Here is a 22,247-nt window from a genome sequence, read left to right as displayed (position 1 = left end):
TGTAAACAAGATGAGCCGCTGCTACGCCGCGATGCAGGTTAGAATAAACTGGAATAAACTGGTATAAACCAGATGAGCCGCTGCTACGCCGCGATGCAGGTATAAACCAGAATAAACAAGATGAGCCGCTGCTATGCCGCGATGCAGGTTAGGATACACCAGAATAAACCGGTATAAACCAGATGAGCCGCTGCTACGCCGCGATGCAGGTATAAACCAGAATAAACCAGTTTAAACCGGTATAAACAAGATGAGCCGCTGCTACGCCGCGATGCGAGTTAGAATACACCGGAATAAACTGGAATAAACCGGTGTAAACAAGATGAGCCGCTGCTACGCCGCGATGCGGGTTAGAATACACCGGAATAAACTGGAATAAACCGGTGTAAACAAGATGAGCCGCTGCTACGCCGCGATGCAGGTATAAACCAGAATAAACAAGATGAGCCGCTGCTATGCCGCGATGCAGGTTAGGATACACCAGAATAAACCGGTATAAACCAGATGAGCCGCTGCTACGCCGCGATGCAGGTATAAACCAGAATAAACCAGTTTAAACCGGTATAAACAAGATGAGCCGCTGCTACGCCGCGATGCGAGTTAGAATACACCGGAATAAACTGGAATAAACCGGTGTAAACAAGATGAGCCGCTGCTACGCCGCGATGCGGGTTAGAATACACCGGAATAAACTGGAATAAACCGGTGTAAACAAGATGAGCCGCTGCTACGCCGCGATGCGGGTTAGAATACACCGGGATAAACTGGAATAAACAAGATGAGTCGCTGCTATGGCAGAACACAGGTCAGAACCAGAACCAGAACCAGGCTGGTCGATACCAATACCATGCACGATTTTAAAAAAAAAGAAAAGAAAGTTTCTAAATTCATGAGGCTGCTTTAATAGAAAAAACTGCTTCACATCAAAGTTCTTGTATTTAAAGGGATAGTTCAACATTTTGTCAAACTGGCCCATTGCCATAATAAGAGGGAAATGCAGAGACTGCTTGATCAGGTCAGGTGACAGGTGTGTGTGTGTGTGTGTGTGTGTGTGTGTGTAGGACTGGGCGCTGGCGGCCCGTGGCTTCCTGCGAGCAGCAGACGGCTACAGAGTGGCGGCCATGTTGGATCGTGCGGCGGCGGCGCTGCAGGCGGCCGGACGTCACATGACGCAGTCGGACGAGTTCAGCCGCGATAACGTCATCGCCGTGCTGACGGACTGTCTGAGTCTGACGGACAGCGTCACCGAGCCGAGGACTCTGGGTAATCGCCTTTATCCAACCGCTCCAGGGGTCAAGGGTCACGACTGGTTCTTTAAAATTTCCCTCTTTCTTTTAGAAACCTTTTTTTTTAGGAATTTTACCACTTTTTAATGGACATTTTTAACTTTTTTTTTTTTTTTTAAGAAATTTTACCACTTTTTTGAGACATTTTTAACTTTTTAAAGAAAATGTAACCACTTTTTAATTATTTCACCTTTTTTTTGGTTTTTAGAAATTCTCCCAGTTTCTTTTAGAATTTTTTATACCTTTTTTTTGAGGAATTTTACCACTTTTTCTAAAAAATAAAAGAAGAAGAAATTTAACCACTTTTTTTCCTAAAATTTACTTTTACTTACTTTTTTTAAACCTTTTTTTTGATACATTTTTACCACTTTTTTTGTAGAAATGTTTTAACTTTTTGGGAGAAATTGTACCAGTTCTTTCCAGAAATTTCTCTACAATATTTCCAAAACTTCATGCCCTTGAAGTTGAACGTACATTGACAAAAAAATAACGTTTATTGATTGATTAGTTGGTTGATTGGATGGTTGGATGGTTGGATGGTTGGATGGTTGGTTGGTTGATTGATTGGTTGGTTGGTTGATTGGTTGGTTGGATGGTTGGATGGTTGATTGGTTGGTTGGTTGGTTGGTTGGTTGCTTGATTGGTTGGTTGGTTGGTTGGTTGGTTGATTGATTGGATGGTTGGATGGTTGGTTGATTGGTTGGTTGGTTGGTTGGCTGGTTGATTGGTTGGTTGATTGGTTGGTTGGTTGGTTGATTGATTTGTTGATTGGTTGGTTGGTTGATTGGTTGGTTGGTTGGTTGGTTGATTGATTGATTGATTGATTGATTGATTGATTGGTTGGTTGGTTGGATGGTTGATTGATTGATTGATTGATTGGTTGATGGTGACTCTGCCTGCAGGTGAGCTGTACCTGTCGGTGGGCGTGGCCTACTGCTGCCTCAGGTGTTTCCCCGAGGCCGTGTCGTGCCTCCGGCGGGCCGAGGCGCTGGCGTCTCCGTGGCGACCGCTGCTGGCTCAGGTGCTGCTCAACCTGGGCGCCGCGCTCAACTCAGACCGCCAGTTCACCGCCGCCGTGGACATCCACCGCCGCGCCGCCGCACTCTACGGTCAGACTGTAGGCAGTGGTGGACAGTAACAGAGTAAATGTACTTGAGTACTGTACTTAACTTGAATACATTTCCAAGACAAATATTAGTACTTTTACTGGAGTTAATTAGTAGGAAGGCTGAAAAGTACTGGTTACTTTCAGGTCTTTTTCTAAACTCCTATTGGACACAAGCTGTGTTTGTCAGAGAAGGAAACCCTAACCCCTAAAAGCAGCACATCAGTGCAGCTGCTTTCAAAGAGTTCATTCTCACTAACAAGAGTTAAAAGCTCCTTACATTCATTTACAAACAATTAGAGTCATTCATTGATGTGGAGAATAAGACATTTACTCTGACTCTACTTTGACTTCAAGTACCTTTAAAAGCATGTACTTTTGGATACTTAAATACCTTTAGAAGCAAGTACTTTTTTACTCTTACTCCAGTAACATGTCGACTGAGCTACTTTTACTTGTAATGGAGTACATTTTGACCAGTAGTATTTGTGTGTGCAGGCTCCCTGGCTTGCCGTGGCGACCAGGCGCGGTGCTTCAGTAACTTGGCGTTTGCCTGCAGTCAGCTGGGCGACGAGGACGAGGCGGCGGAGAGCTTCGTCCTGGCGCTGCACGGCTTCAGAGACACAGGTGAGACAGTCCACCTGCCTCTACCCGCGTGTGTGTGTGTGTGTGTGTGTGTGTGTGTGTGTGTGTGTGTGTGTGTGTGTGTGTGTGTGTGTGTGTGTGTGTGTGTGTGTGTGTGTGTGTGTGTGTGTGTGTGTTTAAGACATTTTACCACTTTTTTCCTAGAATTTAAAACTTTTTAAAGAAATTTTTACCGCTTTTTTTTTTTTCATGGTTAGATTTTATTTATTGTTTTTCCTTTTACAAAGCATTTTATAAAGTAACACAACATGAACATGGGGTGTTTTCTGTCACAATGTTACAGCCAAGTAATTAACCAATCAAGTACAACTTGATATAGAAAAGAAGCTTAAAGCAGAACTATGCAAGTCGGCCGGAAATAGCTCGCTCCTTCGTTGGTTTCTCTTTTTTTCCCTCTCCGGGGCTCCCCCACAGTTCTGGGAGGCACATGTCACTGTCGTAAAAAAAAAAAACTCACCGCCACCACCTCCTCCCCCCCCTCCCTACACGTGCTTGTGTTTACTGCTGAAGGTAGAGAGCGGTGTTTGCTAAGCCCTGCTAACACGGAGCTAATGCTAACACGGAGCTAACGCTAACACGGAGCTAATGCTAACACGGACCTAACGCTAACACGGAGCTAACGCTAATACGGAGCTAACGCTACGGCCACACAGACAAAGACACAAAGACACAGACATACACACACATGAATAAAGGTTCCAAAACGCAAAGGCGTGTGTGTGTGTCATGATGTATTACATTATCTTATAAACGATCCATGGTGTGTGTGTGTCCGTGTTAGCATTAGCTCCGTGTTAGCCACAAGCCGAACTTCTAAACATTTCATGTTTCCATGGTTTCCTCCGACTTTCCGAACTCAAACCAATCACGATGCATGACATGCATGACGCCATCTGCGTTCCTATCTCGTACTGCCGTAAGGCAGTTTCTCGCGATAGTTCTATCCATTGATGAGATTTGGGACACCGAGACGGAGGACTGATCTTGCAAGTGCGGTTTTCAGCCAGTGGGGGGGGTGAGCGCATTGGCCTAGACCCCATTCACCTCATAATAGGTCACTCAACCATCACAGTGTCTCTGAGCCACAATAATTACAGCCCAAATCCTGCATAGTTCTGCTTTAAACAAAAGAAGGACGTTTCATGTTCCACTGCTTCCAGATGTCATTGAATTTGGAGCTGGAGCCTCATTGAAAAAGTGATTCTTTCCATTACATACACATGGTAAATAATATCATACCATTCATCTATAGACGGGACGTCTGGCTTCAGCCGTTTCTTTCTAATTGCTTTTCTAGCAGCTAGACTCAGTATTCCAAATAAATATTTATTTTTCACACTTCCATTAGCTGAGTGTACAAGCCCAAAAAGAAGTTTGTTACCGCTTTTTTTAAACCTTTTTTTGAGAAATTTTACCACTTTTTCTGGCCAGTTTTTACTTTTTTTTTTTTTAAGAAATTTGAAATTTTACCACTTTTTTCTAAAAGATTTTTTTTTTTTGAGAAATTTTACCACTTTTTTCTAGAAATGTTTTAACTATTTTTGAGAAATTGTGCCAGTTTTTTTCTGAAATTACTCTACAATATTTCCAAAACTTCACGCCATCGGTCCTAAGTGTGTGTGTGTGTGTGTGTGTGTGTGTGTGTGTGTGTGTGTGTGTGTGTGTGTGTGTGTGTGTGTGTGTGTGTGTGTGTGTGTGTGTGTGTGTGTGTGTGTGTGTGTGTGTGTGTGTGCAGACGACCACGTGGCCCAGGTGGAGGTGTGTGAGGCGTTGGCAGAGTGTTACCTGAGGCAGAAGAAGCAGCACAAAGCGGTTCAGCTCTACCAGCAGGCTCTGACCGCCGCCGCCGCCGCCGCCACGGTCGGCCAGGTAACAACCTCCACTCACCTGTCACCTGTCTTCACCTGTCCTGTCCTGGTCGATACCAATACCATGCACGATTAAAAAAAAAGAGAAAAGAACCATGTGTTTCTAAATTCATGAGGCGACTTTATTGTTCACATCAAACTGTCTTGCATTTAAAGGGATAGTTCAACATTTTGTCAAACTGGCCCACTGCCATAATAAGAGGGAAACACAGAGACTGTTGATGAGAAACTGTCCCTGAAGGCAACGTGCATCAGTGGTTTTGCATGAATTTCCCTCTAAAACAACTCTGTGTGGTAACGTTGTGTTATTATCTCATAGCGTGGTGAATGTGCAGCTCACAACTTGTCCACCAGAGCGTTGTGGAGTTGTTGGATTGTGTATTTGATGTCCTCCCTCTGTTGTTGTTTCCAGGACGACGGTGGCCGTGTCCGTGGTCGTCTGGTGGAGCGGCTGACGGCGGCTCTGGCTCCGCCCTCCGGACCACAGGTGAGGTCACGTGACTTTATGACGCCTGTCACCTGCCCCCCCCCCGTCTCTTTACCAGGGATGTAAACAGCGCCGAAAAGAAGCAACTCGCTTTTTTCGTTCCCTACGTTGCTGTGTATTTTTCATGTCACTATATCACCGTTTAGACTAATCTGATGTTTGTAAAGTTTATAAAACCAATGATTGGACAAACATTACTATTTCTGTGTGCACATTTATGTAATTAGTCATGGTTATCATAGATTAGCCGGGCTAACGGTTAGCTACCTGTTTAACTTTAATAACTCAGTGACTCCGCACTCGATGTTGAGGACGTCGAAGACGTGTACATTTTCACGTTCATGACAATTGGGATGTTCACCCTGGGATGCGGAATTTTCATGCAATATCGGAAAATGAGGAAGATCGCCTCTGAGCAGACCAATGCCAGGGCGGACAACGCCACTACTCGAGGTGCTGTGGTCGGGATGCGTTCCGACATCACAGCAGTTCGTGAATTTGTGTCAATATTACGAGCTGACATGGCCAAAACTCGGGAGGATATGGCGAGGTTAAGCGCGGCTAAGGCTGCAGAGGAGACGGATGAATAAAAGAATATGGCAAAAAAGGGCTCTTACACCACAGCATACACCATCCCAAAAATAATAAGTACATTGGACGTTGCTCACTGTCGATTGGACCATTCTATGACTTTGTGACATGCCAAGCTACAAGATGAGACTGTTGTTCACTCATGACGGACAAATATGGACACATGTGCAAACACACACGTAATCTATGTACTGTACTGTCTAGAGCTAAACTTCAGCTCTGCTTACTACCTGTTGCCAACATGTTATATCGAATGTCATAAGTAAAATATGTTATATCAAAATGTAAAAAACAGAAAAAAGCAAAAAGAAAAGAAAAGACTATGATATGATCTTATACTTATGCCGTAACATATTATGTCAAAACGTGATAAGTAAAAGAATGTTAAAAAAAAAAAAAGAGGAGAAAAGATTATGATAAAGATTTTATTCTGTGGGTAATGGGGGCGGGACTAGATAAGCTTTTGCTTCTCCCGCTTTCCCTTTCGGCCATGTGCATTGTATTATTGAACTAAGATGAAGTGTGATGATGATGATTTAAATTGACATGCCCGAAATAAATAAATTGATTGATTGATTGATTGACTCAATAAACGCTCCATGAAAAAATATTTTCTCCAGCGGATATCTGAGTTCCAACATGACTGAGCTAACTGGAGTAGTTTCATGTCGTGTCCCACAACGGGAGGGTTTTAACAGCTGACGTCCTGGTGTTAGCTTAGCTACCGTTAGCTTAGCTACCGTTAGCTTAGCTGCCGCCATTAGCTTAGCTACCGCCGTTAGCTTAGCTACCGCCGTTAGCTTAGCTACCATTAGCTTAGCTACCGTTAGCTTAGCTACCGTTAGCTGTCCCTGTCAGCTGAGCCACTGATGCTTTCTAGACACTGTGATTCCCCCAAACTGAATAAATACAACACATAGCAACACAAAACACACACACAGAAATAGTAATGTTTCTTCAATCATTTCAGATTTGTCTAAACGGTGATAGGGCGTGAAAAATATGATATATAGCTAAACTCTCGTTCATTATTGATCTCATTCACATTACAGCTGGTTTTCTACCAGGAAGTAGAATGTAAACAACAAGGAGATTCGGTCTATTGCAAAGGAACATTCTTTTTTTTTTAATCTAGAAATGTTGGCCTCTTGTCCATATATGCACTCAATACTTGGTTGGGGTTGAACTACTGGAAATGGACTTTTCCGTGATATTACAGTGTAATTATTTGTTAATGGATCCACTGTTCTCACAGCAGAGGCCACGCCCCCAGAGACCACGCCCCCCGAGGCCACGCCCACAGGACCAGGGTGTCAGGTAGCAGCCAATCAGCTCTCACTTTGTCTCCAGTCGTCAACAGCAACAGTCTGACCTCACTGTGATGTCACTCACAGGAAGTCTGACATCGCACAGAGTCCAGGGCCGGCAGCCAATCAGCAGCGAGAGGCTCAGAGGGGGAGGGGCCAAGGTGAGAACTACAGCAGCAACCAGCGTTGCTATGGCAACAGCATATTGTTTACCGAACACAGTTCTGAAACTAAACTGACCACCAGAAACACACAAATATTTGTTCTGAGACTGAAGAACGTTACTTTTTAGTAAATGTAGGAGCAAATTAGGGCCGATGGCGGGAAGGTTTAGAAATATTAGAGACATTTCTGGAAAAAAAATGTTTACAATTTCTACAAAAACGTTTAAACATTTCTAGAAAAATGTGGTAAAAATTTCTCCAAAAAAAAGTTTTAATAAAATTCTAGGAAACAAGGTAAAATTTCTAAAAAAAAATAAATAAATAAATAATAATAATTTTAAAAAGTGGTAAAAAAAATTCTCAAAAAGGAAAGTTCTAGAAAACAGTGGTCAACCCCCCACTGAGCTAACGACTTCCCACAGCAGCCGAGGCCGCAGGGCGACAGGAAGCAGCAGAGCATTGTGGGTCGGCGCAGGGCGGAGACGCTGACGGACCGACACCTCACAGGTAACAGAACACATCGATCAGTGATCAATAAGGCTGATTATTAGCATCTGGTTTCCTTGGTAACAGACTGTTGTCAATACAGCTGAGTATTAGCCTCCGGTTTCCTTGGTAACAGACTGTTGTCATGGTCTCTGTCTCCAGCCCCCACCTGTCGGACCAGACGCAGCACAGTGAGTCACCACCTGGTTCATGTCTGATACCACTTAGAGCTGCAACAGTTCATCCATTAATCCAACAATAATCCATTATTAAACTATCTGATCATCTAATAATCAGTTTGAGTTGTTTTTTAAATAAAAAAAGCTCCAGATTCTCTGATTGCAGCTTCTTCAATGTGAATATTTCTGGTTTCTTTGTTCCTTTATGACAATAAACTGAGTCTCTCTTTGGTTTGTGGACAAAACAAGACATTAGAGGACGATGTCGTCTGGTGGTTTGAGAAACACTGGTTGATGTTTTAACATTTTTCAACATTTTATTCACCAAACAACTGATCGATTAATCGTTTAAATAATCAACAGATTAATAGATAATGAAAACAATGCTTAGTTGCAGCTCTAGTGGCCCCGCCCCTTTTAGCAGACTGTGGTTAAGCCCCACCCCTTTTAGCAGACTGTGGTTAAGCCCCGCCCCTTTTAACAGACTGTAGTTAAGCCCCGCCCCCCACCCTAAGGCTGTCTACTGAAGCCCCGCCCCTCTTAGCAGACTGTGGTTTTAAGCCCCGCCCCGATTTGGAGCTGACGTTTAAGGGGCTTATTATCAGGGCTTTTATTTTGAAACAAACCTGTAGTTGTGTTTCCTCCCTCCACAACTAATCAATTAATGGTTTAAATAGTTGACAGATTAATCAATAATGAAGATAATCGTTAGCTGCAGCTCTAATCACAATAATCTGGTGGATCTGTGATCAATACTCTGTGTTCCAGGTGAGCTGTGGTCGGACAGAGAGAACCCGCCCACCGACAGGTAACTCTCACCTGTCAATCAACACAACACACTGGTACTGGCTGAGCTGCGTCCTGATTGGCTGTTGGTGGTGAGTTGCTGTGTCCTGATTGGCTGTTGCTCTGTTGCAGTGAAACCTCATTGGTCCAGGAGCCAGAGGCCCCGCCCCCCGTGAGGAGGAGGTGGCGTTCCCGGTTCTGTTCCCTCATGTAGACGGAGAGAGAGAGGAGAGGAGCCTCGGCAGCCGATCAGCTGATCAACACCGTGTATTGATCACGTATCGGTGATCAATAGGACTGGTCTGTCGTCGTCATGGAAACACAATGACTCAGTTATATAAGTTATGTGACGTCCAGCTGAGAGCTTCACACACCTGGACAGGCCAATGAGCCGACAGAATAAATCAATCAATCAATCAATCAATCAATCAATCAATCAATCAATCAATCAATCAGTCTCTACTCGTGTACATCTGAGGAAAAGCTCAATAAAAACACTTTGATCCACTTCAGACAGTTCTTCATTTAGCAGCAAACAAACAACATGACAGGTAGAAACACCTGGATGACATCACACCTGGAAGAACCAGAACCATTGCTAAATAATAAAGATATTAAATAATAAAGTTATTGATACATAATACAATCTGTAATAAATAATAAAGTTATTAATAAACAATAGGACATTGTTGATACAAGTTATTAATAAATAAAGTTATTGATAAAAATAATCAAGTTAATAAATAATAATAATAGGAACTAGAAAAAGATAGCATTTCCTGAAGGAAATGTGTGTGAATGCTGAAAGCAGCTGAGGAAGGAAGCAAAAAGACAGAGAAAGAAAGAAAGAAAGAAAGAAAGGAGTAAAAAGACAGAGAAAGGGAGTAGAAAGAAAGAAAGAAGTATAAAGACAGAGAGAGAAAGAAAGAAAGAAAGAAAGAAAGAAGTAAAAAGATAGAGAAAGGGAGTAGAAAGACAGAAAGAAAGAAAGAAAGAAAGAAAGAAAGAAAGAAGTAAAAAGATAGAGAAAGGGAGTAGAAAGACAGAAAGAAAGAAAGAAAGAAAGAAAAAGAAAGAAAGAAAGGAGTAAAAAGACAGAGAAAGGGGGTACACAGAAAGAAAGAAAGGAGTAAAAAGACAGAGAAAGGGGGTACACAGAAAGAAAGGAGTAAAAAGACAGAGAAAAGGAGTAGAAAGAAAGATTTGATTTAAAAAAGAGTAAGTAAAAAGATAGAGAAAGGGAGTAGAAAGACAGAAAGAAAGAAAGAAAGAAAGAAAGAAAGAAAGAAAGAAAGAAAGAAAGGAGTAAAAAAGACAGAGAAAGGGAGTAGAAAGAAAGAAAGAAAGAAAGAAAGAAAGAAGTAAAAAGATAGAAGAAAGAAAGAAAGAAAGAAAGAAAGAAAGAAAGAAAGAAAGAAAGAAAGAAAGAAAGAAAGAAAGGAGTAAAAAGACAGAGAAGGGGGGTACACAGAAAGAAAGAAAGAAAGAAAGAAAGAAAGAAAGAAAGAAAGAAAGGAGTAAAAAGACAGAGAAAGGGAGTAGAAAGAAAGATTTGATTTTAAAAAAAAGAGTAAGTAAAAAGATAGAGAAAGGGAGTAGAAAGAAAGAAAGAAAGGAGTAAAAAGACAGAAAGGGGGTACACAGAAAGAAAGAAAGAAAGAAAGAAAGAAAGAAAGGAGTAAAAAGACAGAGAAAGGGAGTAGAAAGAAAGATTTGATTTAAAAAAAAGAGTAAGTAAAAAGATAGAGAAAGGGAGTAGAAAGAAAGAAAGAAAGAAAGGAGTAAAAAAGACAGAGAAAGGGGGTACACAGAAAGAAAGAAAGGAAGAAAGAAAGGAGTAAAAAGACAGAAAGGGAGTAGAAAGAAAGAAAGAAGTAAAAAGATAGAAAAAAGACAGAAAGAAAGAAAGAAAGAAAGAAAGGAGTAAAAAGACAGAGAAGGGGGGTACACAGAAAGAAAGAAAGAAAGAAAGAAAGGAGTAAAAAGACAGAGAAAGGGAGTAGAAAGAAAGATTTGATTTTTAAAAAAGAGTAAGTAAAAAGATAGAGAAAGGGAGTAGAAAGAAAGGAGTAAAAAAGACAGAGAAAGGGGGTACACAGAAAGAAAGAAAGAAAGAAAGAAAGAAAGAAAGAAAGAAAGAAAGAAAGAAAGGAGTAAAAAGACAGAAAGGGAGTAGAAAGAAAGAAAGAAGTAAAAAGATAGAAGAAAGAAAGAAAGAAAGAAAGAAAGAAAGAAAGAAAGAAAGAAAGAAAGAAAGGAGTAAAAAGACAGAGAAGGGGGGTACACAGAAAGAGAGAAAGAAAGAAAGAAAGAAAGAAAGAAAGAAAGAAAGAAAGAAAGAAAGAAAGAAAGAAAGAAAGAAAGAAAGAAGTAAAAAGACAGAGAAAGGGGGTAGAAAGACAGAAATAAAGAAAGAAATCCTCAGCTGTTGGACTGAGAGTCACCAGAGGAGGGCAGCAGAGACACACACACACACACACACACACACACTCTCTCTCTCTCTCTCTCTCTCTCTCACACACACACTCTCTCTCTCTCTCTCTCTCTCTCTCTCTCACACACACACACTCACACACACACACACACACACACACCGCACTGCAAAAACTCTACATCTTACCAAGAATATTTGTCTTATTTCTAGTCAAAGCAAATCTCATTCTACTTAAAATCAGACTCATCATATTAAAAGCAGCTTGTTTTTAGACACTTTTTACTTCTTTCAAGCAGATTTTCACTTGAAATAAGTAGAAAAATCTGATAGTGGAGCAAGTTTTTCTTTCTTATTACAAACACAAAAAACTTGCTTTCACTGGCAGATTTTTCTACTTATTTCAAGTGAAAATTAGTTTGAAACAAGTGAAAATGATCTAAAAACAAGTTAATTTTTAGGTTTTAGTCTTATTTTGCAGTGCACACACACACACACACACACACACACACACACACACACACACTCACTCACTCCTCTCAGCTCCTCCTCTTCAGTCTCAGCTGCCGTTGGACTGAGAACCAGAGGGAGCTTGTTTCTGTTGGTTCTGGACTGAGGATGATGAGCAGCAGAGGAGGAGACACCTGAACACCTGAGGAGCAGGAAACACTCAGGTAACAACACCCATCCTTTCACTATAAAGGTCTGTCAGTCAGTGGTCCTCTGACCTCAACAGGAAACAACTCAAACTCATGTGAATGAACATAGGCAAGTCAAGGCATCTTTATTTCTACAGCGCATTTCATACCAAGGCAACTCAATGTGCTTTACATAAAGACAGAACATAAAAAAAGAAGCATAAGACAGAATAAAAACAAACAAAACACTAAAAACAGAGTTAAAAGCAAGAGCAAATAAAAGTAAAAGAAAAGAAAATAGATAGAGTTTAAAGTTGTTAAAAGAGCTCAGCTATAAGCACATGAAAAGAGAAATGTTTTTAACCTGGATTTAAAAGTGCTGACAGTTGGAGCTGATCTCAGGTCTGCTGGTAGTTTGTTCCAGTTCCAGCAGGTGTCTTTGCTCCGTAGGTGGGTCTAGAAACCAGCCAGAGGAACTGGAACACCGTTTGTGTTGACCAATCACAGCGCTCTATCTGTTTAGAGAGTCGTTGGGCGGCTTAACGCCATGACGACGTACATTTTAATTGGCTGGTCAGGCTGACGTCATCCTGCTCTTTGCTCTGATTGGTCGTAGCGCTACCCTATTGGTGCAGAGGCAGTTTGAAAGACAGCCTTCATCCCGCCCCCTGGACTGAGCCGAGGTCTACCGCTCGTTGTCAGACTAGACATGTTCATGATGTAGACTGGTGCGTCGGGCTACAGATTCCTTCTTTTAGACCTAAAATGTTAGGAACATATAGCCTGAGTTGAATTTGACCGGAGTTTACCTCCTCCTCTTCCTCCTCCTTCTCTGCAGGATGTCTGGTAATTGGTCCGTTGTGCCGTCATTAGCCCCGCCCACCACGGCCGCCCCTCCCCTCCCTAACTCCTCCCACCACCACTGGGCGACGCCCACCTTCACCCTGGCGGCGCGACTGCGCGTGGGCGCCACGGCGGTGCTCTTCCTGTTCGCTGCCTGCAGCAACGGCGCCCTATTGGCCAGCGTGTGGCGTGGGCGTGGCCGGCGGCTGGCGTCCCACCTGCGGCCGCTGCTGCTGAGCCTGGCGGCGGCCGACCTGGCCATGGCCGCCGTGGCGATGCCGCTGGACGCCGTGTGGAACGCCACGGTGCAGTGGTACGGCGGCGACGCGCTCTGCAAGCTGCTCTGCTTCCTGAAGCTGTCGGCCATGTACGGCTCCGCCCTCGTGCTGGTGGTGATCAGCCTGGACCGCCAGCACGCCATCCTGCGCCCGCTGCACGCCTTGCACGCTCACCGCCGCAACCGCCGCATGCTGCTGCTAGCATGGAGCCTCAGCCTGCTGCTCGCCGCGCCTCAGGTAAGGTCCGGCGCATGCTGCTGCTAGCATGCTGCTGCTAGCATGCTGCTGCTAGCATGCAGCCTCAGCCTGCTGCTGGCCACGCCTCAGGTAAGGTCCGCCGCATGCTGCTGCTAGCATGCTGCTGCTAGCATGGAGCCTCAGCCTGCTGCTCGCCGCGCCTCAGGTAAGGTCCGCCGCATGCTGCTGCTAGCATGCTGCTGCTAGCATGGAGCCTCAGGTAAGGTCCGCCGCATGCTGCTGCTAGCATGCTGCTGCTAGCATGGAGCCTCAGGTAAGGTCCGCCGCATGCTGCTGCTAGCATGCTGCTGCTAGCATGCAGCCTCAGCCTGCTGCTGGCCGCGCCTCAGGTAAGGTCCGCCGCATGCTGCTGCTAGCATGCTGCTGGCCGCGCCTCAGGTAAGGTCCGCCGCATGCTGCTGCTAGCATGCTGCTGCTAGCATGGAGCCTCAGCCTGCTGCTCGCCGCGCCTCAGGTAGCTCCTCTCTGTTCTCATTGGCTGGATAGCATATATTATCCTATATATTATATATTATATGGGTCATTCCAGAGTTGGGGGACAATTTAGGGACCAAAACACCTCAACATTTTTACTATTTATTTCATAATTTTCTGCTTTATATTTAAGAAACACAGATCGGCCTAATTGGCTTTATGCACAGCTCCACTACTTCCTGAAATAAACCAGCTCCTTTATTTCCTGTCTTACATTATTGGACCAACTGATTAATCCAGGTGTGTCTGACCTCACAACAATGGTCAGACACACCTGGATTAATCAGTTGGTCCAATAATCTAAGACAGGAAATAAGGTTTATTTCAGGAAGTAGTGGAGCTGTGCATAAAGCCCATTAATCGTCAAAAAAGGCAGTTGCTAACATGAAAAATAAAAGAGAGGACTTACTTTTTCTCTGCTAAAAATGTTTTGGGGTTGTGTGGATGTTGTGGGACACAACTTCAGTGCAAAATTACTTAAAATGTTAATTAAACTAAGTGTTTTAACAATTAAAAAAGACAGATACTAACAAATCATACCAAAAAACTAAGATTTCAAACCTATTGTAACTGCTATATTTGACCTGCATGTTGGTCACATAGACTGTAAAAAGAATGGACGTAGCGTCCGTGACCTCCCCCATTGGTTGTGGGGAGTCGTTTTTGTGACTCAAATATGGCGGCCTGAACAGCGCCATGTTGGATTGGCCGGCCGAGAACCCGCCCACTGGCCTCGAAGCAGCTGTCCACGGAGCTGCTCGGACCTGTCACTCAACGTTTCCGCGCCCTAATTGGCCAGAATTTTAACCTTATAACAGTAAAACGGTAGAGTTAAAAAAAAATTCACCCCCCTCAGAGTGTGTGCGGGGGTAGAAACTATCGATTGAGACGAAAAAACGTTCTGACACCAGGCTTTTAACATGTTTACTGAGGATGTAAAGTCGGCGATTTTAACATGGGGGTCTATGGGGAATGCTCCCTTCTGACACCAGCCCCCAGAGGAAGCCGAGTGGATTGCAGTTTTTTGAACGCGGAAGTGAGCTTCACTTCTCAGACCGACAACTGCCCCCTTGGTTGGTCATCAAGAGAAAACTGCCATTGAAGAAGGTGCTTAGAGTTATTTAGTGTTTTAAATCATATAGCTTTATGAACCAGTTTTTGTACAACTATATTTATAGTTTGTCTCAGAATAATTATAATTTCTTACCACAAATGCAAGTTTTGGAATTTCATGTTTGATTTATTTGAAAGTTAATGGGTGGGGCATGAAACGTCTTCCAATTCTGGAATGTCCCATATGTTGAGAAGGAGCCAACCAATCAGAGTGGAGGCAGGAAGTGAGGATGAAGATGATGAAGATGAGGTGGTGAGGTAAGCTGTGTGTAGTCTGCGTGTAGTCCAGGTCCAGGTGGAGGTTCTGCATGAAGGTAAATCCTGAGCTCTAATCCCTGAAGGAATGCTCTGACTGAGGGATTAAATGTGCAGCACCTCCTGCTGTTAGCTCGGGCTAACGGCTCCCCTTGGTTTCCATCAGGAATGCTAGCAACGCTAAGAAGCTACACGCTGGGAAAACTGTTGAAACAAACACAAGTGAAGTGAAGTGGACTCTGATGGTCCTGAGAGTCCAGAGTCCAGAGTCCACTTCATGTGTGAAGTGTGATTGTTGTCGGAGTAAAGGAAGAAAAGAAGCCTATTCGGGTGTATTTTGGGCATTTGATTAGTGTGTGGCTCATTTGCATATTCAAATTAATTTTCAAAGAAACTTGTAATACAAAAAATTTTACATTTCATGGAAACTTTCATTGTGTAAAGTTTCATTGTGATAGCAGTAAAGGGAAAAAATAGCCCCATTGGGGTGTATTGTTGTCAGCACCATAGACTTTATACAGTAAATAATGATGAGAATTAAACATATTTCCCCAACTAGGATTTCTTAGGACTTTTAGTATGTTGTTCTAGACACCTCAAAGAAATGATGGATGGTGAAAAACATTCTGTTACTATTAGTCTGTCGGAAAACGCTATTTTGCCTGGACTATATGTTCTAGTTTACTATCTACACTATGTTCTTATTTCTGTAGTGAGTGAGTTTCTACAGTTAGTGTCCTCTCCTCTGTCCTCTCCTCTCTCCTCTGTCCTCTGTCCTCTCCTCTGTCCCCTCTGTCCCGTTTCCAGCTGCTGGTCTTCCGGGCGGTGCGTGTGCGACTAGAGGACGAGGACTTCACCCAGTGTGCGACTCACGGCAGCTTCGGGCGGCGGTGGCAGGAGACGCTCTACAACATGTTCCACTTCACTACGCTGTTCCTGCTCCCCCTGCTGGTGATGAGCTGCTGCTACACCCGCATCCTGCTGCACATCCACCGCCAGCACCGCCACAACACGGGTAGACTTATTGCAGACTGATGTCATTTATTTGGTAGCTACACCGGTCACTACTTCATTTATTTGGTAGCTACACCGGTCACTACTGCATTTATTTGGTAGCTACACCGGTCACTACTTCATTTATTTGGTAGCTACATCGGTCACTACTGCATTTATTTGGTAGCTACACCGGTCACTACTGCATTTATTTGGTAGCTACACCGGTCACTACTGCATTTATTTGGTAGCTACACCGGTCACTACTGCATTTATTTGGTAGCTACACCGGTCACTACTTCATTTATTTGGTAGCTACACCGGTCACTACTGCATTTATTTGGTAGCTACACCGGTCACTACTGCATTTATGTGGTAGCTACACCGGTCACTACTGCATTTATTTGGTAGCTACACCGGTCACTACTGCATTTATTTGGTAGCTACACCGGTCACTACTGCATTTATTTGGTAGCTACACCGGTCACTACTGCATTTATTTGGTAGCTACACCTAAACGGTGATAGGGCGTGAAAAATATGATATATAGCTAAACTCTGGTTGGTTACTATTGATCTCATTCACATTACAGCTGGTTTTCTACCAGGAAGTAGAATGTAAACAACAAGGAGATTCGGTCTATGGTGAACATTAATAATCACTAAACATTCAGACACCGCTACAACTGGTCACTAGATAGAGAGGAGGGGGTTTGCCGTCCTTGGTCTGATGGACAGTCAGTCAGGTTGATTGATTGATTGATTGATTGATTGATTGATTGATTGATTGATTGATTGATTTTTTACCTGTATGTGCACCAGTCTTGACGTGGCTCCGCCCCCTCTCTCTCTCAGCAGGTGAGTCGTACCTGCGGCGCAGCGGCACCGACATCATCCCGAAGGCGCGGATGAAGACTCTGAGGATGACGGTGGTGATCGTGCTGTCCTTCGTGGTGTGCTGGGCGCCGTACTACCTGCTGGGCCTGTGGTACTGGTTCCATCCGGCCATGCTGGCGTCCACGCCCGAGTTCGTCCACCACTTCCTCTTCCTGTTCGGGAACCTCAACACGTGCTGCGACCCCGTCATCTACGGCCTCTACACGCCGTCCTTCAGGGCCGACCTCGCCCAGCTGGCCGCCGGCCTCGCCGCCTGCTGCCGCCGCCGCCACACGGCCACCGAAGCCTCGCCGCGCTCTGCAGACCGGCCGTCCAGCAGCAGACAGACTTCTAACAGCAGGGGAGGAACCGGCCAATCACAGGCCAGCAGCACTCAGACACAGACCAATCAGACGTTCCACATGTGATGTTTGTTAGATGTCTGTGACCGAGTCCGTTGAAGGCTGCAGCCGCTGAACTGGGACGCAGCTCATGGAGCGTTCCATTTGTACAACTACTTCCTGGTAGAAAACCAGCATGAGAACAATAGTGAGACGAGAGTTTCTCTATATTTATCTAATTTTTCATGTCTCTATATCACCGTTTAGACTAATCTGATGTTTGTAAAGTTTATAAAACCAATGATTGGACAAACATTACTATTTCTGTGTGCACATTTTTGTAATTAGTCATGGTTATCATAGATTAGCCGGGCTAACGGTTAGCTACCTGTTTAACTTTAATAACTCAGTGACTCAATAAACGCTCCATGAAAAAATATTTTCTCCAGCGGATATCTGAGTTCCAACATGACTGAGCTAACTGGAGTAGTTTCATGTCGTGTCCCACAACGGGAGGGTTTTAACAGCTGACGTCCTGCCGTTAGCTTAGCTACCGCCGTTAGCTTAGCTACCGCCGTTAGCTTAGCTACAGCTGTTAGCTTAGCTACCGTTAGCTGTCCCTGTCAGCTGATGCTTTCTAGACACTGTGACTGAATAAATACAACACATAGCAACACAAAATACACACACAGAAATAGTAATGTTTCTTCAATCATTTCAGATTTCTTTTGCTTTTTGCTTTTGCAAGTGAATTAAAGACAACTCTACTTGAAGATCCATCTTTTCCAGCGTCATGTTTTGAGTTTTTAATTTTGAGTTTACTTTACTTAAATGAAGAAGAAAAGTTTAAAGGCCCAAATAGGACGATATATATGTTCTATAAATGTTTTTTTCTTCTCCACTCCGACTTCCTGCTTCCTAGTGAAGGGAACGCTCCGTTGGTTTTCATGTTACTCACATCATCATCCAGCTGAGTCAACGTGGTATCTGCTGAACTCACTCTGTTGTACTGTGTGTACTTGTGTGTACTGTGTGTACTTGTAATGATGTAGCTGATGATGTCATAGTTGTCATAGTAACCGACAGTGATGAGGTCAGAGGTCACGGGTGTTTTTTTCTACGTCACTTTATTTGGTTTCGTGTGTCGTCGACAGACAAACAAACAGACAACAGGTTCATCCTAACTCGTAACCGCGGTAACTGCGGTCGCCGTGGTTACCACAGCGTCGCAGTCCGTCTGCTCCTGAAACTTTGGAAACTTTTGCGACATCGGAGAAAATAAATGAGTTAAAGTTAAAGCATCAGTGTTCTCATTGGTTCTCATTAATTAGTTCTCATTGGTTCGCTACTCGTCTACGCTCTACGGACTCTACCTACATCTTCACATCAGTCACCTAGCAACAGAAATAAAGTCAACTAAACAGGAAGTGGGGGGGGCGGGGCAATAATTAACATACCACCATCATTAATAATAATAACAATAATAGAAAATTAAAACTGTTTTTCAATTGGATGAAAAAACTGGAGGAAGAAAAGTTCTAGAAAAAGAACAGAAACATCGACTTCATCAACTTTGAGGTTCAGTTTAAATCTCCAGCTCTGACCTCTGACCTCTGACCTTTGACGGACCAGAACCAGAACCAGAACCAGCAGGACCCGGATCAGAATGAAGTCTGGGTCTGAACAGGTCCTGAAGATCAACTGGACACTGCAAAAACTCTACATCTTTCCAAGAATATTTGTCTCATTTCTAGTCTAAACTAATCTCTTTCCACTTAAAATAAGACTCATCACCTAAAAATGAACTTGTTTTTAGATCATTTTCACTTGTTTGTAATAAGAAAGAAAAACTTGCTCCACTATCAGATTTTTCTACTTATTTCAAGTGAAAATCTGCTTGAAAGAAGTAAAAAGTGTCTAAAAACAAGCTACTTTTTAATGTGATGAGTCTTATTTTAAGTAGAATGAGATTTGCTTTGACTAGAAATAAGACAAATATTCTTGGTGAGATTTAGAGATTTTGAGTTTTTGGCACAGGGTCTATGGAGTTGGATCAGTCTCATTAAAGCAGATATCAGTGGAATGTTTTTGTTAATATAAGTCCTAAATAGTCCTATTTTCCGTCAGCAATCACTTACATGAAGTATTTCAGCCTAAACACGAGTCTCTCCGTCACTCTGCTCTGCTGTAACCCGAGGAGAAAATTTTCCTTGTGGGATACAAGTGTTATCCAATGAGGAGAGAGAACGGCATGAAGGGCTGTGTGTGCAGCCAAGGGATGCGCGTGAATGTGGTGACGTAGCACGAGGACCAATTGATGCCTGACAAGGGCGGGGGCTGCTAACTCATGGTGCGTTCAAAGAAACTCGTACTTTGTGTTTTTCCTTCCTGTGAAGTCATACCAGTTCGATCTGGTACGAGTTCACGGGTCGGAAGTTACGAGTGGCCGTTATAGGGAACTTTCACAGACAACAGGATGGTAAAAACACGAGCTACGGGTTACCTGGAACGCTACCAAGTCGTAGTTGTGACTTGAAGCTGTAACTTACGGTTTCAAAAGCCTGCCTTGAACGCAGCATTAGCCGAAACGGCCGTGAAGCTGATATCTGCTTTAAGGGTTAGGGTTAGGGTTAATACCTGTAAATACATACATGTCTAGTTTGTAACTTGTATTTTGGTTTTTACAAATACTATATTGTGTATTTGTAAATATATAATTTTCCATTTGTAAAAGTGAAAGTTCTGTTTGTGAAGTGTGATTCAACCAACCACACACATGCATCTCTTTCCACACGTTTTTACAGATTCTCTTAGTAAAAAGCAGCATACATGTTCAGGTATTAATGAGACAAGTCTCAGCCATGAGGTCAGAGGTCAGAGGGTTAGGAGGTCAGAGACAGGAGCTGCACTCTGAGGTAAAAACGTCTTCATTACATTTTTTTGGTTCTCGACTCGTTAAACATGAAAATATACAAACTCTTCTTCTTCTTCTTGTTCTGCTGCTGAAATATAAAAGCTTCTTCTTCACCTGTGGAGCAGGAAGTGACAACAAACTGTTTTGGTCTCCAGATGCCACGGGTCAATGACATCACAGGTCAATGACATCACAGGTCAGTTCAGACATGGCCGACCAGGCGGCAACAGGAAGTAAAATAAAACATCACAACATGAACTGTCGCTGCAGCCGCCATCTTGGACCGCTGTCTACGGCAGCTCCACTTGGACCAACATCATCAGGGAGCTGCTTAGTCTGCTTAAAGTTCTGTACATTTAAAATACTGTGCTGTGAAAATGTTTTTTATTCTTCTGTTTAACTGACATGTTGTAGCCTATCACCAAAAATCACAAATATTGTTGCATTTTCTGAAAGTTCAATATGGATTATAGGTTAGAAGTGAAACTGTTGAGACGTTTTGTCCTTTCGGTTTCCTCCAGGTTGGGCTGTTGTTGCCCATACCATGCTAGCATTCTGCTAATGAATGCTGATTGGTCGGTGACGGACTTGCGACTATTTACGAGTCACTTAGAAACTCTCTGTCCTACGTCAATTCAACTAAGTTTGTCCAAGTGGAGTTGCCGTACGTAGCTGTCACACATCGGGCAGCGATGCAACATCACAGGTCAGTTCAAACATGGCCGACCGGGCGGCAGGAAGTGGGCGGCTCCGCCAAAATAAAACATCACAACATGGAAAACTAGCTAAAACGGTCCAGGTCCAGGTCCAGGTCCAGGTCCAGGTCTGGGGGGGGGGGGCATTAGACTACATTCAGAGTTCAATAGAGTTCATTGGGGGGGTTGGGGCTCTGGAGCCTTTTGGTTGGCGGCAGGTGAGCGACCAGCAGCAGGAGGTGTGGCTCAGGTGTGTCTCTTTGGAGGTAGGTTTGGTTGTGTGTGTGTGTGTTGGGGGGGGGGGGTGAGGGCTCCTCTCTGTGCTGACCTGAGGTGACCTCACTGCAAAAACTCCACATCTACCAAGAATATTTGTCTTATTTCTAGTCAAAACAAATCTCATTCTACTTAAAATAAGACTCATCACATTAAAAGCAGCTTGTTTTTAGACACTTTTTACTTCTTTCAAGCAGATTTTCACTTGAAATAAGTAGAAAAATCTGATAGTGGATCAAGTTTTTCTCTTTATTACAAACACAAAAAACTTGCTTTCACTGGCAGATTTTTCTACTTATTTCAAGTGAAAATGAGTTTGAAACAAGTGAAAATGATCTAAAAACAAGTTAATTTTTAGGCGATGAGTCTTATTTTAAGTGGAGAGAGATTAGTTTAATTTTGACAAGAAATGAGACAAATATTCTTGGACAGACGTAGAGTTTGTGCAGTGTTTCTGTGACACTGAAGGCTCCAGGTTAAAGGTTAAAGCAGGCGCCGGCTGACCAGACTAAATCTTCCTTTGGCTCTGGTCAGACCGGCTCAAGGCCTCGTCGTCGGCGTCGGCGTCGGTGACGGCGACTCAAAAACTTTTACAAAATAAAACTAAAACGGAAGGAGAAAAAGGTTTTGGTTTCTACAGCGACGCCCCGGTCGGTCGGTAGTCATGGTAACGACAGACCTATAAGGACCGGGGAAACGCCACAGGGGAAAACAAACCAGATGCTGTCTTTAATTGAAGTCCAATCAGGACTCAGCTTTGGTTTCAGTCTGGACCGGTCCCTGTGACATCATCATCATCATCTTCATCTTCATCATCATCATCATCATCATCATCATCATCATCATCATCATCATCATCATCATCATCATTTATCATCATCATCATCTTCATCACGTTAAAGGCTAAGTGGGTGTAATAGAATAAGGCTGTCAGCAGAGAGGAGGGGCCTCGGGGGGGG

General features: G+C 43.5%; 3 protein-coding genes across 3 annotated transcripts in view; 2 read left to right on the top strand and 1 right to left on the bottom strand.

Moving 5' to 3' along the window:
* The window catches only part of ttc24 (tetratricopeptide repeat domain 24), a gene marked incomplete at both ends in the record, with an annotated part of 11,661 nt that extends 2,543 nt beyond the window's left edge, over window positions 1-9,118 (top strand). The window contains 11 exons of the mRNA XM_083989484.1: window positions 1,062-1,263; window positions 2,189-2,395; window positions 2,890-3,018; window positions 4,772-4,905; window positions 5,317-5,391; window positions 5,703-5,844; window positions 7,238-7,299; window positions 7,343-7,450; window positions 7,876-7,960; window positions 8,887-8,926; window positions 9,037-9,118. Coding sequence (XP_083845610.1) covers window positions 1,062-1,263; window positions 2,189-2,395; window positions 2,890-3,018; window positions 4,772-4,905; window positions 5,317-5,391; window positions 5,703-5,844; window positions 7,238-7,299; window positions 7,343-7,450; window positions 7,876-7,960; window positions 8,887-8,926; window positions 9,037-9,118 — 1,266 coding nt within the window. The remainder of the gene's footprint in view (window positions 1-1,061; window positions 1,264-2,188; window positions 2,396-2,889; window positions 3,019-4,771; window positions 4,906-5,316; window positions 5,392-5,702; window positions 5,845-7,237; window positions 7,300-7,342; window positions 7,451-7,875; window positions 7,961-8,886; window positions 8,927-9,036) is intronic.
* Window positions 1-22,247, bottom strand: part of pmvk (phosphomevalonate kinase) — a gene marked incomplete at its 5' end in the record, with an annotated part of 187,148 nt that overhangs the window by 133,787 nt on the left and 31,114 nt on the right. The gene's annotated exons all lie outside the window — the stretch shown is intronic.
* On the top strand, window positions 12,813-17,490 carry LOC310999159 (gonadotropin-releasing hormone II receptor-like; the record flags this gene model as incomplete). Its single annotated transcript, XM_083989483.1, has 3 exons — window positions 12,813-13,331; window positions 16,002-16,209; window positions 17,042-17,490. The coding sequence occupies 3 exons, from the start codon at window positions 12,813-12,815 to the stop codon at window positions 17,488-17,490; spliced, it is 1,176 nt and encodes a 391-aa protein (XP_083845609.1).

The sequence above is a fragment of the Trachurus trachurus genome, assembly GCF_905171665.1.
Source record: "Trachurus trachurus genome assembly, chromosome: 16".
NCBI classification, from domain to species: Eukaryota; Metazoa; Chordata; class Actinopteri; order Carangiformes; family Carangidae; genus Trachurus; species Trachurus trachurus.
Note: the sequence above shows the minus strand (reverse complement) of the source record. Positions and strands in the feature narration are given on the sequence as shown.